General features: G+C 51.3%; 1 protein-coding gene across 11 annotated transcripts in view; it reads left to right on the forward strand.

Moving 5' to 3' along the window:
• Nucleotides 1-9,665, forward strand: part of Card14 (caspase recruitment domain family, member 14) — a 35,192-nt gene that overhangs the window by 20,730 nt on the left and 4,797 nt on the right. For 4 of the 11 annotated variants that reach the window (XM_039087519.2, XM_039087520.2, XM_039087522.2 and 1 more), the window contains 9 exons: nt 268-410; nt 579-667; nt 2,736-2,796; nt 2,964-3,156; nt 7,014-7,140; nt 7,399-7,636; nt 8,027-8,090; nt 8,349-8,417; nt 8,730-8,841. In XM_039087519.2, the coding sequence (XP_038943447.1) occupies nt 268-410; nt 579-667; nt 2,736-2,796; nt 2,964-3,156; nt 7,014-7,140; nt 7,399-7,636; nt 8,027-8,090; nt 8,349-8,417; nt 8,730-8,841 (1,096 nt within the window). Of the gene's footprint in view, nt 1-267; nt 411-578; nt 668-2,735; nt 2,797-2,963; nt 3,157-7,013; nt 7,141-7,398; nt 7,637-8,026; nt 8,110-8,348; nt 8,418-8,729; nt 8,842-8,929; nt 8,976-9,665 lie in introns of all 11 variants that reach the window. The other 7 variants (NM_001427162.1, XM_039087523.2, XM_039087525.2 and 4 more) reach the window with 6 other exon arrangements.

A 9,665-nucleotide genomic window follows, 5' to 3' on the forward strand; every position in this document is an offset into this window, starting at 1 on the left:
GGCGCCTGTCCTCAGGATAGAGCTGCTGTAAGGATTCCCAGTGGGTGGACCTAGGTCATCTCAGCGCCTGCCCAGAACTGGGCCCAGTCTGACCCTTCTCCCCTCACCAGTCAGTAACTCCCTCCTCCTTGCTTTAGATGCAAAATGGTACACCAAACACACAACCCAGGGAGTACACAGTAGGCACTCAACCGCTGTGACTTGATGTCCTCCTCCTCTGCTTTTCTTTCCGGTGCCATCACCCTCTGCCCACCCACCCTCCACCAGTCCCGGCTGTGGTGGGACCTGAATTCCACATCCAGCCGGGAGCAGATGGACAGCTTCCGCTCCAGCAGCCCCATGCCTCCCAGCCAGCAGTCCCTCTACAAACGGGTGGCAGAGGATTTTCTGGAAGACCCTGAGTCTCTAAGGTAGAACGTGGTACAGGCTTGGGGTCCAGCCTGCAGGGGGTGGCAGCGTGGTGCAGGGCTTTGGGCACTGCAGCTCAGGAAGGTACTGGGAGCTCTTTAAGGCCTGGGCTGGAGTGAGCTGTGCTATCTGTGAGTGTGAGCTAGCTAGCTTCCTGTGCTCTGTGACAGCCTCCCAGAAGTCCTCGAGGTGCGCCTTCAAGGGGCTACGCTGGACGACACAGACACAGACCTGGAGTTTGAGATGTTAGACGGAGCCGGTAAGCATTGCCACACACAAGGATCTCGACAACATGCTCTCTTCCTCGGCCATAGGGAGTCTAGTGAGATAGCCTGGAACTCGACCTCTGACCTTGGCCTCTCTCTAGTTGAGGCTATCCAAGCCCAGCTGGGCTGTTGTCTTTTTAATTCTCACACAGAGTCCGAGAGGGTTGTTTCATAGCCACACAGGCTCAGCATGTGTGTTCAGGTAGCCACAGACATGTGTGTTTTCCTCCCCATTGCCTGCCCTGTGAGCAAACACTAAGAAGGCAGCAGGCATGGGTGCTCGGTGACCAGCAGAGACATCTGTCTGATACAGGCTGCGTCTCACAGGGGCATTCCTTCTCTTGGGCACTAGTTCCCAAGGCTCTCCTCATTTCTTATACCTGTAACTGAACTGGCCCTTTGTGATTGGCATTGGCACGTTTCCGCCTCACACCTGAGGCACACCTGGGGGCACACCTGGAGCACACCTGGGGCACACCTGGGGGCACACCTGGAGCACACCTGGGGGCACACCTGGCTCTCACAAAGGTGCTCGGCACCAAACCAGAATTCACCCCATAGCCACCAGAGGGCGAGAGAGTACCTTGAATTGTTCAGCACAGTGGACCAGAAATCCAAACACTTGCCAACTTCTACCTCAGGTTTACACAGTTACTGAATCAAATTGAAACACATCTGGAGTGTTACCTCAATTTAATTTGCCTTTTAATATAGTCAAATGGTTTCTTGCTTGTGATCTGGGCTAAGACTATCTGTGGGTGGCACCTGTTAGATTTCCACCCGATCTTGAGATAGGAATAGGATACCCTGGGTCCTAGGTCACAGAATACAAATTTAAATGCTGTATTTGGGACTGGAAAATGACTCAGAGGGTAGTGCTTGCTGGGTGCAAATGAAGGCCTGATCCCCAGAATCCACATCAAAGCCAGGCACGACAGCAGGCATCTATAAGCCCAGCACTAAGGAACTGAGATAGGTAATTACCTGGGCTTCTCTGACCAGCTAGGTTAGCTAAAATGAAGAGCTCTGCTTCTGTGAGAGAGGCTGCTTCACAAAATAAGACAGAAAGTGATAGAGAAGACAACTGACACAGACTTCTGGGGTACACACACACTCACACACACACACACATAACCATGCACACACACATCCATGTGCACACACACACACACACACATAACCATGCACACACACATCCATGTGCACACACACACACATACATAACCATGCACACACACATCCATGTGCACACACACATACATAACCATGCACACACACAACCATGCTCACACACCCATGCACACACATATGCACAAGCACACACACCACACACAGACAGAGACAGACAGACAGACAACTCTGGATATGGAGACACACACATGTAATCTCAGTCCTTGGAAGGATGGAGAATTCAAGGGCTACATAGTGAAACCATTTCAAATTAATTAATTTTTAATATGCTAGAGCTTGGAGAGCCCCAGGGAGCATCTAATATGAGGATTCACAGGCCTAGCAGAGCCAGCGGGGAGCTGGTCAGTGCCAGGGAGCAGGCCAGGGCTGTGCCAGATTTGAGGCTCCCTTTTTAAAGTCTATGTGTGTGGGTGTTTTGTCTGCATGTGTGTCTGTGCACCCCATGCATGCTTAGTGCCTACAGAGGTCAGAAAAGGGTGTCCACCCCCTGGAGTGGGAGTTACAGACAGGTGTGGGTGCTGACAATTGAATTCTGATCCTCTACAAGAACAAGTGCTCATAACTACTAAGCCTTCTCCCCAACCCTTAGATCTGATCCTTAATTGAATTCAGAAATCTAAATGTTAGAATTCTGTCTCTTCATCCTTAAGATATTGGCAACTAGTTCAGGTATGGCAGAATGATGCAGGCACCTCCCACCTTGGAAAGATGAAATTGCATAACTGAGCACAAAGAGAGACCTCAGGAAGGGGCTGAACCAGGCCTGGGCTACCTGAGGCCAGCAGGGAGGGCTGAGTGCACAGCAGGGGAAGAAGAGCAAGAAGATGGTGGGCTCAGGCTCAAGCTGCAATGAATCTCACTTCCTTCCAGACCTCTCTCAGACAGAGGACAGCCTGCAGGGGTCTTCCAGAAGCCTGAATGTCTCAGAAAGGTGAGGAGCATGTTGGGGACACCCACTGAATAGAGAACCAGAGCCTGGAAGTGACAGAGCAGAGTGTGACCGTGGGGAGTCACAGCCATCTCCAGAGCAGAGAGGAGAATTCCAGAATCTGGAGCTGCTCCAACCTCTGTGCTCAGGTTGTGTCCATCTGCCCACAGCAGCGTCCCTGTGAGGCGGAGGCCAGCCCGCAAGATCCTAAGCCAGGTCACAGTGCTGGCGTTCCAAGGGGACGCGTTGCTGGAGCAGATCGGTGTCATTGGCGGGAACCTCACAGGGATCTTCATTCACCGTGTCACCCCTGGCTCCGCAGCAGATGAAATGGCCCTGCGACCCGGTACCCAGATCATGATGGTGAGCAAGAGAGGGACACCATGCCGAGCCAGGCTTCCCGGCCAGAGTTGGGGTGTTTGGCGGGAGGCAGAAGTCTGGCTCTGACATGGTCTCAGGTCTGTTCTGGGTTGATGGAAAAGGCCACACCAGTCTATAGAGGGTCATGGGAGGGACACTGAGCCCCCTTCTCAAGCCAGACAGTCCAGACCCCCCAGAGACTGGAAACTGTGAGAATTCCACAGGGGTATATCAATTCTGACTTTGATACTGTTCCATTGGTGAACTTGGTAGGTGGGGCTCATATCTGTCAGACAAGTGATCTAGTAATGAGACACACCCCATCCCTGACCAGACTTCTTAGCCATCCTGATGGCTTTGGCTGTATGGTTTGTTTACTCCGATGACTTTATTGTCATTCTGTCTATGTGCAGGAGAGAATGTAGGCATGACATAAAATTCGTTGCCTGAACTATTTTTTTTCTTTTTTTTTTTTTTTCTTTTTTTCGGAGCTGGGGACCGAACCCAGGGCCTTGCGCTTGCTAGGCAAGCGCTCTACCACTGAGCTAAATCCCCAACCCCCTGAACTATTTTTATGCTCAGATCTGGATAGCACACGAATATACACATAAACATAAAACAAAAATTATTCTTATTAAGTGAATGCATGTGTGTGGCCCAACAGCCTGATTTCCTTCAACTGTGTATGTGTGTGCGTGCATGTATGCATGTGTGGTGTGCACTCGAGAGTGTGGCTGCATAGATGTATAGCGTACGCACACACACACACACACACACACACACACACACACACACACGGATATCAAAGGCAACTTTGGTTTCCTGTTCTCTCCTTCTACCTTGCCTCGAAGCGGGCTCTCTCTTCCGAAAGACGTTTATTTAGTTGGGTGTGTTGGGGTGCACCCTTAATCACAGCCCTTAAAAGGCAAAGGCAGGTGGGTCGCTGTAAATTGCAGGCCAGCCTGTTCTACAAACTGAGACTCTTGTCTCAAACGAACACATTTATTTATTTACTTACTTATTTGTCTGTGTGTCACGGAACATGTGTGGAAGTTAAAGGACAGCTTGCCGGAATTGGTTCTATCCTCCCTTCATGTGGGTCCTGGGGACTGAACTGAGGTCCTCAGCCTTGGGGGTGAGTGCCTTCACCCACTGAACCATGGGGCTGAACCTGGGGCTTTCTCTTCCTCTCCCTCCTCCTTTCTGTCTTCCTCCTCCTCCTCTCCCTCCTCTCTGTCTTCTTCCTCCTCCTCTCCCTCCTCCTCTCTGTCTTCTTTCTCCTCCTCTGCCTTCTTAGGGTTTTGCATGTTTGATGTTTCATTTACTTTTGTCTTTTTTGTTCTTTTTGTTTATTTTATTCTGTTTGAGACTGGGGTCTCTCTGCATAGCCCTGGCTATCCTAGAACTCACTCTATAGATCAGGCTGCCCCATGTGCTGGGACTAAAGGTGTGAGCCGCTACTCCTGGCTTTCCTATCTTATTTCTGCCTCTTGCACACTCACTCTCTGGTGAGTTTCTGAGCTCTGGGTCACTCCCTTTTCTCGCCTCACACCTCCATGTAAAAGGAGATTACAGACGCACAGTAGGGCATCCAGCGGTTCCCTGGGTTCTGAGGGTTGCCTGTGCAGCAAATGTCTTTACCCAACGAGTGTCTCCCCAGCCCCAGAAGCAGAATTGTTCAATGTCAAAACTTTTAAATGATTTTTTATTTTAAATTTTTTTATTATGTGTATGGGTGTTTTGCTGACACGCCTATGTATTGCTTGTGTGCTGATAGCCATGGAAGTCAGAAGAGGTCATTGGATGTCCTGAAACTGGAGTTACAGACAGTTATGAGCCACTGTGTGGGTGCTGGGAACTGAACCCTAGTCCTTTGGAAGAGGGGCCAGTGCTGTTAAACACTGAGTCATCTCTCCAGTTTCTACCTTTATTTTTAACTGTGTGTTGTGTGTGAGAGGGGTGTGTGCAAGGGGCATGCAGAGGCCAGAATCAGACAGCGGATCCCCTGGAGCTGAAGTCATAGACGGTTGTGAGCTGCCATGTAAGTGCTGGGAACAGAATCTGGGTCCTCCGTAAGAGCAACAAGTGCTTTAAGCCTTTTAGAAATATCACCCCATCCCTGAGGCTCACCTGCTGGCCTTAAGTGTAGAAAGGAACACGGCAGACCACCTGGGCAGGGGCATTCCCTTCAGAACAGGGCGTCTACAGTGAAGCAAGAGCCCCTCATTCTTAAGAAGCCCGCATGCTCCTCATACAAGGACATCCCCCGCGCCTCTCTACATACAGTCACTGTGAAAGTACAGTCCTAAGACTGAGGAGCTAACCCTAACCCATTCACAACACAGAGACCCTCTAAGGCGTTTGAGAGGCAGTCACATCATCCTGGGGCAACTCCCAGCTGACTGTCTAACATGTACCGTAATACACATATACTCACACAGAAGAACGTGGCTTCTTAAACCTAGTCATGTGATGAGAGAGGCAGCAGAGAACCTGCACCTCAGGGCTTCACGGCTGGGGAGGTAAAGGCGGAGCACTGCACCTAGAGGATCAGCGATGCTGTGGGGTCCGAGTCGAACCTCTTCCAGGACTTGAATGAGACTCATGGAGGCAGTGGTTGATGTAAAAGCAAGAGGAATTTAATTCCAAAATCTTGGGGTCCTTGCACTTCAAGGGAGACGACCCCAAGCAGACTCTGACAGGGAGTTATACTTGCAAACAACTGGGGCAGAATTCAAACAATGGTAACTAGGCAGGGTACTATGCACATTCAGTGGATCTAAACAACTTTCAGATCAGACTCAGTCTACCTTTCAAGACTTTCCCAAGGCAGGTGGGGGGTCGGTTTGAAGCCACAGGTAGCTTTCTGTGACAGTTTGACTTGTAGTCGGTCTAGGAACTAAACCAGCTTTTTTCTTCCTTGTGCTCAGAGGTTTGTGGTGGGAATTTTCCCACTGGCCCCAGATTGGCCCCAAACTCTGGCTTTCTCAATGCCACTCAACAATCTTGACACAGAGCAGGCGGGCCCCAGACATACAGAACACTGATCTTGAATGATCCAGAATGTTCTGGAACCTTCTGAAGCCCATTTTCAACAGAGGAAAGTGGTTAGGACGAAGAGGCTATCCTCAGCAGTGGAAAGTTCAGGGGTGGGTTGATGGGCGGCTCTTCAGGCCAGGAATGTGTAGAAGTACAGGTGAGCATGTTGGTGCTGTAACAACACTATCCCTACATTGTAGCTGGTCTTCGCTACTTTGTAGCTTCCTCTTTTCCCCATCTTTTATCCCCCAGGTTTCACACCATAACACTAGCTAGGAGAGAAACAAGGAGAGGGGAGGGGGAGGGGAGAGAGGGAGAAAGAGAGAAAAAGAGAGAGAGATCTGCATCTAATTTCTTTCCCTCTGTTTCTTCTTTGAGCATGTCTTAAAACAAACTACAACTAACACTCCTGAACGACCACCGACAACCTCTCCCACCATGTCAGGGCTCTAGCCTTTATATACTCTCTGAAGTTTCCAGAATTCCAAACATCACACCACTGCAGAAACTATCTGCAGCTGGCAAAACGGTGCTTCTCCTAGAACACGAGGCAAATCTTAGTCAGCTGCTGCGGACAGTCTGAAGCAGCCCCACACCCCCATACCTGGGATTAAAAGGAAAACACTTTCTTATAACATTTCCAGCATTCCAGAATTCTCATTCCACTACACACAGCTTGTGACAAGCTGATAGGCCACTATAGGGGAAGATACGTGGGTGCCTGGGGAAGGCCAAGGGGTCCTCTGAAGTCTCCTACCCCCAGCCCGCCTCGGCTGCCATACTGTGTTGGTGAGAAGCCCACCTTTACTCCTTGCCCTCAGGTGGACTACAAACCTACCAAGCCATCATTAAGGGCCACTCTGGAGAATACAACCCTGGAGCAGGCTGTGGGCCTTCTCCGGAGGGTGAATGGTTCCTGCTACCTGTCTGTGAAGATCAACACTGAAGGTACAAACACCGTCCCACACCTGCTCAGCTCTTGGTCCCCTCTGGGACCCTGCTGTACCCCAGAACCCAGGCCTACCAGGAGGTAAGGCAGTCTGGCCAGGCTCTCCCTGAATTCCTCAGATTCCGAAGAACCCGAAACTTCCCTCCATCCCATAGGATGGCTTCCATGACTTTTCCCTCCCACCTCCACATTCTGGAATCTTCCCTGTGTAAGTTCAGAGTCCGGGATCATCAGCCACTGACTTCTCCTTTTATCAGGTTATAAGAACCTCATCCAGGACCTAGATGCCAAAGTGGTAACATCTGGTGATTCGTTTTACATCCGGGTCAACATGGCCATGCAGAGGAGAGGGGAGGGAGAGTTGCATGCTCACTGCAATGATATTCTGCATGTCACCGACACCATGTTCCAAGGCCGCAGTTGCTGGCATGCTCATCATGTGAACCCCTACACCATGAAAGACATGGAGCCCGGCACCATCCCTAACTATTCACAGTGAGTAGCTGCTGGCTGGCTCCGTACCACCCCACAGATGTCCCAAGGATAATATCTGCCTCCGGCCCTGGGAGGAAGCAGAGAGACCTTCCAGAATCTTCCCTGTCCTATAGCAGAGTGTCTGCCCAAGAAGAAAGAGTGGAGGAAAGGTTTTACTTGAATGCATGGGGTCTGTTGGTGGTAGGTGCCTCTGTTATATACCCTGGTTGCCCATCAGCCCCCACTGGGACCAGTGTAGGACAATTAAATTCGCATGTCCTGGCCTGGTGCCTGGGAGATATTTTCAAGGCTAGAGTCTATAAGCCCCAGGGTGGAACACCCCTGCTCCCTGCCTCTCTTGTCCTTGAGACAGCTCAGGCTGTCAGAGCCTCTCTTCCTTCATTTGCTCAGGGCTCAGCAGCAGCTCCTGGCCCTCATCCAGGACATGACTCAACGGTGCACAGTCGCCCGCAAGGTGAAGCTCTGGCAGAAGGGTATGGTCTCCCTGGGGTGGGCCGGAAGGGAGCAGGGTCCTGTGGAAGGGAGGAGTGTGGACCACTGAGCGGAGCAGGGCAGCATCTGGACCCTGTGTTCCCCCACAACGCCCCCGAGGCCAAGGGCCCTTGGAATTGGCCACGTGAACACACCAGGCCCAATTTTAGAGACAAACCCCCCCCCCTTCCTTACTTTCCCAGTCTTCTGTCACCAACTCCCTGTTCTTGTTTCCTCTGAGGTCGGGCACCTTGTTCTCTTGGGACACAGAACACCTTTCACTCTGAGCACCCATCTGTCCCTGAGCAAGGTGCTATGATATTCCCTGCCCGGAGCACAGCAATGCTAAATCGGGAGAGGGCCTGCTCTTCTCTCTGCCTTTTGCGCCCTACCCTTCCCTGCAGAGTCCTACTGCCTGAGGCCCCTCCCCTGCCTCTCACCCCTGGTGTGGGGCCTGGGAAGCCCGGTTGCTCCGTGGCATAGCCGGATCGTTCGTTCGGAGGCTGTTCTGGATTTGCTTAGGTGGCAGGATGCTGAAATAGGGAGGGGTTGTAAGGCTCCAAACCCAGTGCCGATGGCCGAGCCTCCTCTCTTCCCTGTCTCCCTGTTCCTCCCGTGACAGCCTCCCGGAGGACCACAGAAGTTAGTGCGGATTGTCAGCGTGGACAAAGCGGCCGTCAGTCCTCTGACTTCATCCTTTGACCAAGGCCAGGAGGATTCTGGCAAGGAGGAAGGTGAGGCCTGGCCGGTTGGCATAGGGGTCATGTGGGCATTGGGGGGTCAGTTCTGGACAGTACCATCAAGGTGGTGTCTCTCACTCAGGCCAGAGGCTGGTGTTTGTCTGTATAGATGTCTTGCCCGCGTGCATGTAAGTATGTATGTACACTAAGTGCATGCAGTGCCCCTGGAGGCCAGCAGAGGGCATCAGATCCCTGAACCCAGGTTTCTGTGGAAGGGCAGCCAGTGCTCTTAACAGCTAAACCATCTCTCCAACGTCCCGAACCCCAACCCCAAGCTGTGTTTTACGGTCATACTGAATATCTACACACCTTCTCAACAGCAGCTGAGCAACACGTTTGATGTCTTCTAAACGGCCATGCCTCGCTCTGAGGCCTGACCCAGTGAAACTATACAAAAGCTACTAGCCCACAGATGTGCACAGGAACAGTAAAACCTACCAAATGCCCAGCATTCTGTAAGGAAGGTCACTAGGTGATCCGTGTACACATGCAGTCACGCTAGAGGTCTGACTGGGGTAGGCCCCATGGGTAAAAACTGCAAAATGAAGTTGATCAGAAGCGAATCTGGTAGTAGAGAAATAATTAATTTCCTTTAAGACAGTTTCAGAGTGTGATCTAAGGTGGGTACTGGGGCTAAAGAGATGGCTCTGCTGTTAAGAACACTTACTGCCCTTGTAGAGGGCCCAGGGTTGGCGACAACATCCAAATTAGACAGCTTACAACCACCTGTAACTCCAGTTCCAGTGTCCAATGCTGTCTCCTAGGCTCTGCAAACATTGGTGCGCGCACACACACACACACACAAGCACCAAAACATA

Source organism: Rattus norvegicus, chromosome 10 (assembly GCF_036323735.1).
Source record: "Rattus norvegicus strain BN/NHsdMcwi chromosome 10, GRCr8, whole genome shotgun sequence".
Taxonomy (NCBI): Eukaryota; Metazoa; Chordata; class Mammalia; order Rodentia; family Muridae; genus Rattus; species Rattus norvegicus.